Source organism: Osmerus eperlanus, chromosome 19 (genome assembly GCF_963692335.1).
Source record: "Osmerus eperlanus chromosome 19, fOsmEpe2.1, whole genome shotgun sequence".
In the NCBI taxonomy this organism is placed as follows: domain Eukaryota; kingdom Metazoa; phylum Chordata; class Actinopteri; order Osmeriformes; family Osmeridae; genus Osmerus; species Osmerus eperlanus.
The window spans coordinates 14,073,831-14,086,852 of NC_085036.1; the positions used below are offsets into that span (position 1 = coordinate 14,073,831).

Consider the following 13,022-nt stretch of genomic DNA (forward strand, 5'->3'; position numbering starts at 1 on the left):
ATACAACTGATGAGGACAAAGTAGGCCTAATAAACTTAAGACCAAAGCGCCGACTTTGACAAAAGAATCTAGAAGCCCCGATATGTTTCAGCAAAACCCCAAATATTTCCCTCAACATTTGCAATGATTGTAGTGTTAAAGTCAGTTGACAGTCAGACCTCAAGGGCCTAACGGTTTAACATGATAAAAAAATACATAAAATGAAGTTAGCATTTGTGCTTTCTGACATAGGTTACATCTACCAGTAAGAACTGTCACTAATTCCTGACTGTGTTTTAAAAGCATTCTTAACAAAGTTGCAATTCTGTTTGTTGCGAGATGTAAATAGACCACGTGTTTCTCAACAACTATTTCAAATAACAGCCAAGAGAGGTTGTGGTTTTTAACTTCCCGCACGATTCTGTCAAATATCCTTACACAGAAACAAAGCTATTCACTGGCTAATTGGCTTATTTTGAGACACCATCAACCGCACCACCACCTTGTGTCTGAAGACCTTTGAGGATTATGGCGTCACAACAGCTGCTTGCCTAGCAATATCCTGATATTGTTAATTCACAGTCTCTAAAGGCAGTATGTCGATTGCTTTCCAAGCAGAAAAATCTCATGATTGTGGAACATAGATAATCTATAATTGTGTATGTGTGGTCCACATGTAAAACACAAACTGTAGCGCATCCTCAAGAGAATCTAAGTGTCTGTAAGGAAAGATTCCTTGCTTGGTCATTTTGAACCCTGGTGACTGTATGTTAGTCTACAGTACATGTTTATATGTAACATTTGGAAACACCTAGTCTTTTATCGTTTTTGAGAAACGCATGTTCCTGTTGTTTATATGCAACAAAAGAGGTTATTTAACGGTATGAAGATTTACTTTGACCAAAATGTACATGTATTGGTGCAAAAGCTTATTTTTCATAAACCTGTCACCTTTGGCCATATTTGGAAAACATGCTAACTCATTAGGCCTAAATACATGTAGGTTAACTGCCCTACAGTCCCTGGTTGAGTGATTGAATTAATGCATTAAAAACAATGGAAAACAGGAGGTGCATGTGTTGCCCAACAATGACAAAAGACTAGGTGTTTCCAAACTTTTGACAGAAAGTGTACATGTTTACATGTTAAGTTCACATGTCACCATACCCTATGAGATTAGGCAATTTTTTGACAGTTAGAGTAGGATTAATGCCCCTTTAAATGGGATGTGTTTAAAGTTGTTATCATGTTTGAAGCAAAAATAATATATTAGGACAACAAGACAGAAAGTGTAGTTCAACAAATGTGTTTGCTTTCACAGCCAGTTGGAAGTGTTTTGTTTGGTCAGCTCTTGGTGACAGAACTTGGTTTAATTTCCACACACACAGCCTATTACTCTTTCAATGTACCAGATGAAAGGGACACGAAACAATGACTTTTCCACTTAGAAATCTGCCATCTATGCCCTTCTTGAATAAGCTCTTTTGAATGTAATTTTAAGTAGCTATAGTTTGGTTTTCAGATGAGGAAGTGAGTGGCCGGAGGAAGTAATTTTTTATCTGGTTAACTGAATCTTCACACTCGCACGCCCTGTGAAAGTAGGTTTCCAGTCCATCTAAAATCTTTTCTTTTCTTTTTATCGGTGCAAAATTTGAAATTACTCAAGTCAATACTTTATTGTTTTTCTGATGTTCAGCACCAATTCAACTAGGGAGACAAAAGTCAGACACAACCAGGGAGTACCTCCTGTACATCCCCCTCAATCACCTCATTACAAGCAACCAATAAACTACCTGCCTACCTACCTACCTGTCTACCTGCCTGCTGGCCTACTTGCCTGCCTGTCTGCCATTTTTACATGCTCCCTGGGTTGTTGTTCCGTTACAGTGTCTGACAGAAGATGAGCTTCATCACTCCCGTATTATGATCAACGAGACAGAATATGGTGGTCTAAACAACAGATACATTTTTTAATGTTTAAACCAGGAGCTGGACCATAAAGCACAAAGAACAAACAGCCTCAGTGGAACATGTAACACTCATTTTCAAACTGCCATTTGGCATTTCACAACTTGACATGTTGTCACTTTGGTTCCAGACATTTCCTGCTAGCGTGCTTTGCACTTATCTTCCTTATTTCTGCTTCCTCTTTAAAATGCTGTAGCTTAGTAATTATCAGGCAGTTGTTCTGGGGAACAGAGACATCCCTTTTATTTGATCGGAGAAGACCAATCAAGCAGTCTGCGCGCAAGAACTTCAGAAGAATCCTGTCAACGAGGTACAGCACTTTTCAGAGAAAGAAAGAAATCTAGAATAGTTTGTCAGTCTGTATGCATTGTGTTTGTATATGAAAACTTTAGATATATGACCTTGTGGGAGGTGGGGTTTGATTCAACTGTTCTATGGTGTTGATGTAGCCTATATCACATTTACTGACAGAAGGAGAAAATCTGGGCATAAATGAATCAGACAGTTTTATCTTTGTTAAACCAACGTTAATATCTGTCAAAAGGTGCAGCTTAATACTTCAGCTCAGGGGTTGTTGAGGTGGTTAGGGTAGAGTAGGCCTACTATGTGACTGACAGGTAAATACACCAGTGAGTAGTATGCAGTTTAATCTGTATCTATAGAGAACTTGTAAATCCTTGCATTGTAAAAAAACAACAACGTTGCAATAACCACTGCACAATAGTTGTGTTGTTGTTCCACAGGGACGTCTTGAGTATCTGCAGAGAGCAGGCCCCTCACTTAGTGTGTTTGACAAGCTGAGTTGGACACTCAGTACACAGGGTGTCAGTTTGTCAAATACCCCAAGTGAGGCGTCACTTGTCTACTGTTCCACTGGCAAACTGCCTTCTGCTGGTGACCTTGACTGCAAGCTGTGTCTGGAGTTACTTCATCAGTGAGATGAATCATCTTGAGTTCTGCTGATTGGTCCATTCATGTGTTAGTGCTGCCAGTGTCTTGTCCAGGATGTACTGTGTGCAGGTAGTATGAATTATGTTGATTAGCAACAAAGAATACTAATATAATACACACTAATGCACCAAAAATGTAATTCCTCTGGGCATTTCAGGTGTAAGTTTCTGTACTAAATGTAGGCCTACTTTGACATTAAATGTTTATCCGAATGTTCATGTATTATTTTGTTTCATTGCGTAGGCCTGATATTTTAATATTTGAGTCTTTATAACGTCAATATTTCTTAATCTGATCATGTTGAACGGCTGAATATAACCTTTATTCCAATACGTTAAAAACGCAACATACAAAACGGAAATAATGAGTCCATATCTAATTAGGGTAACCGGTTGCGGTATAGGCTTACTTCTCTAAGATGTTTTAAGATCATAAACACATTTTTTATCTGTCAGTCTCACATTTCCTGCCTCCACAGCGGGTATTGTCTCATCGGAATGAATGGGAGCGCAGATGTGTGTTATCTTGTGATCAGATGGTAGCACTAACTAACTCAATGCACAGCTGGCCTCCAAATGGCCTCCAAATGTCATACATATATGTAGCTTATCTATATAATTACAGTCGCTTTAGGACTTGGTAGGCGTGCCACTGTCTTTCATATGGTTACATCAGTCTATAATAGAGCGCTATAGGTTCCAATTGATAAACATGAAAATTGTGAGAAAAACATCGGAAATGCACAAACACTATTTTAGGGGAAACGTGAAGCTCCATGATTGTTCACAACCAGTAGGATTTGTATTTGAAATGCCTAGTCGTACAATATTCAATGTTTTCTGCAATTTCCCTAAAAGCACATTTTAGAATACGTTGTTTTATAGCAAATACGTTTCTGAAAAAGGCATTAAGTTATAATACACCAAGTGTACTTTGCAGCGCCATCCAGAGGCCAACAATTAATATTCGATTTTTTTTAGCCAAAAGTGGGAGGAGGGGGGCTGGAGGGGTGGAATCTATATTGGGTTTCCTGTCATTTAACATAAAATGTTGTGAGTCATCGGTACAACATCGGTATTTCAGGGCATGCACTTCTAAAACGAAATCATGCGTGTGGTGAAATGCCAAAACGTTGTATTGTTATAAGAGAGATTACTTATATTTGTTTGTGTTTATCCTTTACTCAATCGCACACGAAGCACAGTGAGCGTGGAATCGAGGAGGCAGTCAACCGAGACTACGACTGAAATGATCAGTGGGGTTTTGGATAGGAAAGAGGATGCGCAGCCAACTGTACATTGCATATATCCTAGATGGACAGGATAGGCTAGGGTTCTCCTCCGTATTCAACAGGTAGACACAACTTAATTAGTAAAGTCGAAGATGGTTACAATAAATAACACATACTTTCTCAATCATTTCTACCGGTCGTCAAATTCTTCGTTTTGGAATTTTTCCCTGGATGAAGGAATGTATGGCAATGGTACTAGTTATGAGACCGAATCACAGCATTCCACCACAAAAGCTATTCTAATTTTTGCATATTCAGTCATCATCACAATTTCACTTTTTGGAAATATTGTGGTTTGTCACGTCGTGTTAAAGAACAAGCGGATGCATTCTGTCACCAGTTTGTTCATTATGAACCTGGCCGTGGCTGATTTAATGATTACTCTTCTCAACACACCTTTCACATTGGTAAGTTGGAGAAGGTGAAGACGACTGACCCAGTTACAGGATGTGATGATACATTTGAAATAAGTGTATAGGATGTGTTGCCTACAGTCATATGCACGTTATGGCAAAATAACTCTTAAACCATATTTAGCCTATTTGCGTCTGATACATTGGGTATGTTTAATCAATTATGAAAGACGAAATCACCGAATAGTACTTCACTAGGAACTGCTGAAATCCTCTTGCATTGGTTTGTTTTCAATCTAGACTGTGTATTATTGCATTTTTATACAATTTTCAGGCTGATTTAGATTCAGAAGAGGCTATACCATTTTTAAGATGTGCAGTCTCTAACCGAGTGACCACAATGCACTTTTCTAACATTAAGTTTCTTAGTATATTTACTTAGCCTCTGGGTAAAAGTATCTTGCTGTGTAAGTAATGAAGTGTCAGATAAGTGCCAGTCCTTCTAATTAAGGTTAAATTGATTGAAAAAATCATGGATCCTCTGGTGATAATGCCATCATCCTAAACTGTTTGCCTGGATTTCATGTATATTTATAATTGACGTTGTTGCTCATGTGTGTGGTGTTTTTCAGACTAGGTTTGTGAACAGCACCTGGGTGTTTGGCAAGCTGATGTGTCACGTCAGTCGCTTTGCCCAGTACTGTTCTGTTCATGTCTCAGTGCTGACCCTGGTAGTCATCGCCCTGGACCGACACCAAGTAATCAAAGATTAATATCTCACATGGAATTTAAAAAAAATTACGAAAACTGTCAGTGTTTTTTTTAACAAAGCCATCTTCTATTGTAGGTTGTCATGCACCCAATGCGACAGCGGGTATCAAAATTCCGTGGAGTAATTTGTATCATTGTGATTTGGGTGACAGCTTCCTGTTTCTCTCTACCTCATGCCATTTACCAGAAGCTGTTGCGCTTTGACCTTGGGTAAGTTGCTCCTTTTCGTAAAAATTGTATCAAGATAAATCAATATATGATATGTATAGTGCAACAATAACAGCCCCGAAATAAACAGCATATTACTGCCATATGTGCTCCAACAATTTTTTTAATCAAATGAAGTGAAACTATTCTCGCCTAGCCACAGGAAGGTGCGAATGGTGTGCCTGTCAAGCTTCCCTCAGCCGTCTGACGTGGTGTGGAAGTACCTGGACCTGGGCACCTTCTTCCTACTCTACGTGCTGCCTCTGTCAATCATATCCATCGCCTACGTCATCGTGGCCAAAAAGCTGTGGACTCGCAACGCCATCGGAGATGTGACTATCGCCCAGTACGCCGCCCACAGACGTAAGAAGAAGATGACTCTGAAGATGCTGATGCTGGTGGTGGCTGTGTTTGCTGTTTGCTGGTTCCCTCTCAACTGTTATGTTATTCTGGTCTCTAGCAAGGCAATTGACACTAATAACGCACTCTACTTTACTTTTCACTGGTTCGCCATGAGCAGCACCTGCTACAATCCGTTCATTTACTGTTGGTTGAACAGCAGCTTTAGGGCAGAGCTCAAGTCTTTGATATTTATTTTTCGCCCAAAGGTCGAAGCGGACCCTTGCTAAGGGTTTCCTTTCAAACTAATATGGATATAATGGTAATGATCCGGCTGTTTCAGACTCCACATACACACACAGTCTCTGTAATAAGCTATTACCACTATAAAGAGGTGCTACGTCTTGTTTTCTCATGTTTACAGCATTATTCATGTGGTGCATAGAGCTAGTCTGTCCTTTCCAAAAGGAGCTGTATTATCTGAAGGTAGTAAAACAATAGACATGCTAACACATTCAGCCAGCTGGGTAGAACATACTGCAATTTCAGTACAACTGCCCTACTATGACAGCAGGGGTGTAGTTACGGCTTGAAAGATGTGGGGGTGGGGGGGGGGGCAGTGAAGTCAATGCCCATGTGTAAAACATAACTTCACATTTGTTAGAATCGTGCAGTAGATTTTGTTAATTCAGATGTGTTGAATAATGAAGGAGGATTTTGCATAGTGATGAGTTTCATCTGCCATTCATACAACTTGCATTCAGTGGATGATGAAAAGAATGAAACAGTAATTATTTGTGCAGAATGTGATAAACATTTAGACATTTAGCCTAATGTGTTGTGCTGTGTTATTCACACTGTGAAATGGTAAACTGGTAAATTACTTTTTAGTTTGAGCTCTACAATTTGGATAAAAGCGTCTGATAAATGAATAAATGTAACTATAGAGCTTGGTAAAGTCTTAATTTAGTTTGTTTGTTGATTCATATGAGCAGTGGGAGTGTTGTAATGTAGGCTATGTGGGTGAAATATATTTTGATTTTAATGTATTTATCTTCTGTGTCAATGTATTTTATTCTTATCCCACATGCTTGAACGTTTTACTGGACCCCATCAAAGAGACAGAGACACACAGCAAGCACAAACAATAAAACGAAGCATGGAAGAGATTCCTGGTGTAAGATTCCTTTACTGTGCCATCCCGTAACCCCACCCTCAATCTCTGTGGTAATAAACAGATTCACGGAGCACAGTGTGCTGTTTGTGGGTTCATTTTTTACACAAAAAAAATATGTGAAACATAAGGTAAACAAGATCGTGGATGAGTAATTTCAGCTGTCTGCCCAGCGACGCGAAAACCATTAGCACGGTGACCCACAAGATCTCTTGAATCTGTCGTGTAGTAGGCTATACAATTTTACTTAAAACCGAGTCGGGTACTTTTGAGTGTAAAATGAAGCACTTAAAAGGTTTCTTAAGGTCGTTGTGCCGGTCAAATTCTTAGCGGTGAGTGTTCCTATTATCTTTTTCCTGTTAGTTCATTTGCATTCAGATGGCCACGGTCTGTAACCGTTAACTAGTTAAACCATGTGCTTTCCACACTGCGCACAAGTTACGGTTACACAGCACAAGGTGGCACTAGTCTACTGTTCTTGCTGTACATGTAAAAAATATTCTATATTTGTAATATATCTGCAACCCGTAGTCCCGGCCTCTCACCTCACGAGAAAGCGGGGTGCCGCATTGCTGCTTGTGTCCTGGGAGCGAGGTATATCTGGCGATGCCTCTGACTTGGAGAGGTGCCTGTGCTAATCGGATCTATTTAAGAACACAGCCAACAGTCACAGCATTGTGAACTCCTTCCAAAATGTCCCAATATTTTGGGGTCCCAGAATCATGGCTTAAGTTTTAGAAATTTAGAAACATTTTAGAATTGTTAATTTACATTGAAAGAGCTTAATTTTAACGGCCCTGTATTGATGCACCTTATCCAACTGAATCTTTCAAGTTTGAGCTGTCGACTTTTTTTGGGGTCGACTATTTATCGTGTAATACACAGAAGAGGCATGAGAGGTCTCTGTAAGCTTGTGCGCTCACAGTCCGTCCACGTTTAAGTAGAGAGAAAAAAAGAATCCCAGAACCGTATTTGTTTTGATACATCTTTTATCAGCCTTTAACAAAGACAACCCAGTGAAAAGGATCTAATGTCAACAAACATCATAAAATAAAAGTACAAGATGTGATGAGGAACCAGCGCTGCTCCTTCTTCCTTGAGCTACCTGAGTTATATCAGTCGGGCTGATTAACATTTATGCAAACAGTCATTAGCGGATATTAACGGATGTCTTCCCAGCATCAACAGCTAGCCCCTGCAGAATGTGACCTTGCACCGGCGTAGGGTCAACTCTTCAAAGCATCTTCACACAAGAGATCTGGGTTCTGCAGTCTTGGGGGCGTCGGAGGTTCTGCAGTTTTGGGGGCATCGGGGGTTCTGCAGTCCTGGGGGCGTCGGAGGTTCTGCAGTCCTGGGGGAGTTGGGGGTTCTGCAGTCCTGGGGGCGTTGGGGGTTCTGCAGTCCTGGGGGCGTTGGGGGTTCTGCAGTCTTGGGGGCGTCGGAGGTTCTGCAGTCTTGGGGGCGTTGGGGGTTCTGCAGTCCTGGGGGCGTCGGAGGTTCTGCAGTCTTGGGGGCGTTGGGGGTTCTGCAGTCCTGGGGGCGTTGGGGGTTCTGCAGTCCTGGGGGCGTTGGGGGTTCTGCAGTCCTGGGGGCGTCGGGGGTTCTGCAGTCTTGGGGGCGTCGGAGGTTCTGCAGTCTTGGGGGCGTCGGAGGTTCTGCAGTCTTGGGGGCGTCGGGGGTTCTGCAGTCTTGGGGGCGTTGGGGGTTCTGCAGTCTTGGGGGCGTCGGAGGTTCTGCAGTCTTGGGGGCGTCGGAGGTTCTGCAGTCTTGGGGGCGTCGGGGGTTCTGCAGTCTTGGGGGCGTCGGAGGTTCTGCAGTCTTGGGGGCGTTGGGGGTTCTGCAGTCTTGGGGGCGTTGGGGGTTCTGCAGTCTTGGGGGCGTTGGGGGTTCTGCAGTCTTGGGGGCGTCGGGGGTTCTGCAGTCTTGGGGGCGTCGGGGGTTCTGCAGTCTTGGGGGCGTCGGGGGTTCTGCAGTCTTGGGGGCGTCGGGGGTTCTGCAGTCTTGGGGGCGTCGGGGGTTCTGCAGTCTTGGGGGCGTCGGGGGTTCTGCAGTCTTGGGGGCGTCGGGGGTTCTGCAGTCTTGGGGGCGTCGGGGGTTCTGCAGTCTTGGGGGCGTCGGGGGTTCTGCAGTCTTGGGGGCGTCGGGTCCAGTGTCACAGTCAGGGACTCCATCAAGGTCTGGGGGAGCCTCCTCAAACCCACACCTGGTCCCATTATACACATGTCAACACATAAACACATTATACACATGTCAACACATAAATGTCCTTTAGTAAAAGCACATCACATCCATTACTGGGCACAACAGGGGGGGACACATAACACATAAACAGAGACGAAAAAAAGTGAGAATCTTGTTTGTTTTCAGCTTTTCTGTCTGAATTGGTTTTTGAGTGAACTAATAGTTTCACTTTTCCTCAGGGAGTATAATATCTGGGGTTTCATGATCTTTTGATCTCCGGGATTGGTTGGCCTTTAATTACACAAGATTTATTATGGTACTTATTCAGTTTTACTGTTTTGATTAGTGCTTAACTTATTTTACGAAGGCAATACTTCACCTGTGTTAATCCAGGTGTACAGTGGCCATTGTTTAAACTTTGAGATCTTTGTCTGGACTAGATAAAAATACTTCTTAGATGTACTCAAAAAAGGTAAAAACCTACCCTGTGTTACCGTGGAAACTTGTCTTCACATTTCACACTTTTAGTCTTTCTGTCATCTGAAAAACAGAAATGGGGTCAGGATTTTACATTTATCACCTCTGAGACGACGACAGTCTCCCCCAAAAGGAATGTTAACTTTGCACCTGAGGCTAATAATGTGTAAAGTCACGTCTGGGAAAAGGCAATGTGTTACCAATCATGCACAGTTTTGAACATGAACACAGTGTTTCACACTGCGCTCAGTCTTGTTGTTCTTGCGGTGCTATATCATAAGGGGCCTACGCTGCTGTTCTACCATCACATCATAAAAGATTAACTCCTTCATAGATAAACAGATAAACAAATAAATGTAAGATGAATAATTTGGGTAAATTCTGACAAAAGATCCGTTTACAGTAGAGGCCGACCGATACAGGATTTTTAAGGCCGATACCGATACAAATATTTGGTGATTTAAAAATCCGATATTCCGATATCGGCCAATATAAAAAAATATTTTAAAAATCCAGAAACGCATAACAAAACAAACTGATTTCCCTAAAAGTAGTTATTTGTAGTTTACATTTAGTCACTTTTAGCAGAAGTTATTATCCAGAGCAACTAAGTACAGGGACATTCCCCGAGGCAAGTAGGGTTAAGTGCCTTCCCAAGGACACAACGTCATTTGACATGGCCAGGAATCAAACCAGCAACCTTCTGATTAATAGCCCGATTCCCTAACTGCTCAGCCATCTGACTCCTGTTATTATTTCCTCACTAAAATAATATGTTAATGCAGTTTCTGATAAATAAGATGTATAAAAATACAAACTTAAGATATGAAACTTAAAGTCCTTTGAAAATAAATAAATAAAAATAAATAAAAAATACATTAATATTCATTTATCAGCCATTATAAATGCCGATACCGATAGTTAGGAAAATTCCCAATATCGGACGATAATATTGGCCCGCCGATATATCGGTTGGGCTCTAGTTTACAGTACCATAAAAAAAACTGTTGAATTATTTTTTAAATAAAAAATGAAAATGTCATGATAAAATATATTGAGCGTGCTCTGTCCTCTAAGGAGCAGTAAATATCTCTCTGTGAGAGGAACAGATGACACAGGCCTGCCATCCCAACTGTAATTACCCGATTACTGTATCCAGGACTGTTGCAACAACCTCTCTGCTGTGGGATCCTGCAACAGCTGTCAAGCGGCTCCTTCACGCGAGCTGAAGGACTCCGTGATTGTTCCCTGAGCCTGTTGCTGTTGTTAGGGCCGTCCAAACCCCCAGCCACGGCCCTGGTCCCCAGACTCCCGGAGCTGCAGCGAGGCTGCGTTTGGCAGTAGAGGAGGTCCAGGGATGAGGAAACAGCCCTGTGGATATCCATCTCAGTGCATTCCACAGGAACATGCTGGTAGTTCTCCTGACGCTCGGAAGCACAGTGGCCCTGGGCTGTCTGCGACGGAGGGAAAGCAGACCGTCGTGCACACTCCTCCAGAGGAGCCGGGGTCGCCACGGTGACCTCCTGGATGTCTGAGGGTTGCCGGGTCAATGGAGCTGGGGCACACATGGTGAGCTCCTGGCTGTTAAAGGGTTGCTCGGACGATGTCAGAGACTCAAACCCAGAGGAGCAGTAACCGTCAGTTACATCAGGAGCCAGAGGCTGGATGTCTGGCATCTGACCGCAGTCCTGAGGCGGATGCTGGGGTGTGATGGTAACAGACTCCAGCAAGTCCAACTCATCTCCGTGGGTCCCATAATCAGCTGCCGTGAAGGGATCACAAGGACCTGAGGATGTCTACAGATTATGTTTTTGGTCTGAAGTTGCATACGTATTTTGGGAACATATTTACACGTGCAACCGACATACATTATTTAGCAGGCACTTTTATCCTAAGAGACGTACAGATTTAAAACCTGTGGAGTCTGCAGTCAAATGCTCTGCCAGTAAGCTATTTAAATGTACACATTTCAATTGCTTATTATGTAGACACTTAGCTGTGGTGCACTGTGCTAATTACCTGGGATCTGCTCTTCTTGGTTTGGGTTCAGGGTGACCCTATTCACTCTGCAGGCTGCACTCTCCATGTCAGTCTGACTTTTACTTTTAAAAGCCAGGCATCCTTTCAGCGAGAGATAATTCATTGAGTCAGAAGCACAGATTGAGGAGGATTACTTGTACCTTTCTAGATACAAAAAAAATCCAAACACACACTGACAGAACTCACATTATTAGAATGAATTAATTTGCACTTTCAAAAATTAATTTACAACCTTGATGCAAGACTGTTTTATAAATGGATATACGGGACTTGCAGCTATAAAACTGGTGGGTACCTTTAAAGAACTTCCGCAGTATGGTTTGCCTGAAGTATATCAATAGCACAACCGAGAGAGTGATTGCCATGGTAACCAGGACCACAGAAACAGTGTCAGCAGCAGCATTATTCTGGGGAAGGATGCCTGAGACTGACTCTTTTTCCACATCAACTCCTCGGCTTCCTGCAAAACACAAGAACAGACTTGGATTTGTACTATGTACACAGTACCAAAGTACCTTAAATATTTAGTTTTTTAACTATTAGTTGGCCGTAACCAGATCAGATAATACTATCCATGTGCAGCACACATGTTATTTGTGAAAGGTGTTATATGCCACAGGTATATGAGAAGAGGATGTTCTGCTGCTTACTCCTGCACTGCTGCCCAGTAGGTGAGGAGGACCCGCATGGCATGCACTCCAGATCCTGCAGCCCATCAACCCGGATTTTACTGTAAAATCTGTTTGTATCCAATAAGAGAATAGGAAAACCCAAGACAGTTCAACAGGTGAACAAGCTCATTAAACAAGCACCACCTATGTTTAGGAGGGAACGCTTTCATCGTTAAAAAGGGATGGTGTCAAGTTACTAACGAAAACAATACAGATTCTTTTCAAGAAGCACAAGGGCATGAAACGCTGTACGAACCCAGGCAAGCACTCCCCACAGACTGTGTTCCTACGTGACGTGCAAGATGACTTTTCCTGTCTGTTCAAGCGTTTACATGACTGGCAAAATCTACAGTTGTGATGGCTCCAATCCTCTTTATAGGTCTTCAAACTGCAAGGAGTGCAATGAGCTGATTGGCCACTTCCGTAACCACACTCCTGGCCAAAAAACAAAGACATACAGTACTGTCCATATGAGAGAGCAAAACAGAGTACAGTTTCAGCATCTCTGAACTGTGCTTATTAAAACATTTTACTAACCACTTTCCTGTTACATAAACATGTAAACTGACAGCTATTCCACAGACAGACGTGAGTCTAAACTGCTATCGTGTCCTATTTCA

The 13,022-nt window shown here is 42.3% G+C and overlaps 2 protein-coding genes across 2 annotated transcripts; one reads left to right on the plus strand and one right to left on the minus strand.

The window, feature by feature from the left end:
• Window positions 1-3,947: 3,947 nt before the first annotated feature.
• On the plus strand, window positions 3,948-6,911 carry gpr83 (G protein-coupled receptor 83). The gene is made up of 4 exons (XM_062485735.1): window positions 3,948-4,596; window positions 5,175-5,300; window positions 5,390-5,523; window positions 5,678-6,911. Exons 1-4 carry the CDS (start codon window positions 4,282-4,284, stop codon window positions 6,147-6,149), a joined length of 1,047 nt encoding a protein of 348 aa, XP_062341719.1. The 5' UTR covers window positions 3,948-4,281; the 3' UTR covers window positions 6,150-6,911.
• A 1,348-nt stretch (window positions 6,912-8,259) lies between these two features.
• On the minus strand, window positions 8,260-10,916 carry LOC134040084 (sporozoite surface protein 2-like). Its single transcript, XM_062486308.1, has 3 exons — window positions 10,834-10,916; window positions 9,699-9,754; window positions 8,260-9,236 (listed from the first exon to the last, which is right to left on the minus strand). Exon 3 carries the CDS (start codon window positions 9,202-9,204, stop codon window positions 8,260-8,262), a length of 945 nt encoding a protein of 314 aa, XP_062342292.1. The 5' UTR covers window positions 9,205-9,236; window positions 9,699-9,754; window positions 10,834-10,916.
• Between the last annotated feature and the right edge of the window lie 2,106 nt (window positions 10,917-13,022).

Excerpts from the sequence above, each read along its gene's own strand:
- LOC134040084 (XM_062486308.1), bottom strand. The coding sequence starts at position 9,204 with ATGGAGTCCCTGACTGTGACACTGGACCCGACGCCCCCAAGACTGCAG.
- gpr83 (XM_062485735.1), top strand. The coding sequence starts at position 4,282 with ATGGTTACAATAAATAACACATACTTTCTCAATCATTTCTACCGGTCG. Across the intron at positions 4,597-5,174 it reads TCAACACACCTTTCACATTG|ACTAGGTTTGTGAACAGCAC; the intron begins GTAAGTTGGAGA and ends GGTGTTTTTCAG. Across the intron at positions 5,524-5,677 it reads CTGTTGCGCTTTGACCTTGG|CCACAGGAAGGTGCGAATGG; the intron begins GTAAGTTGCTCC and ends ATTCTCGCCTAG.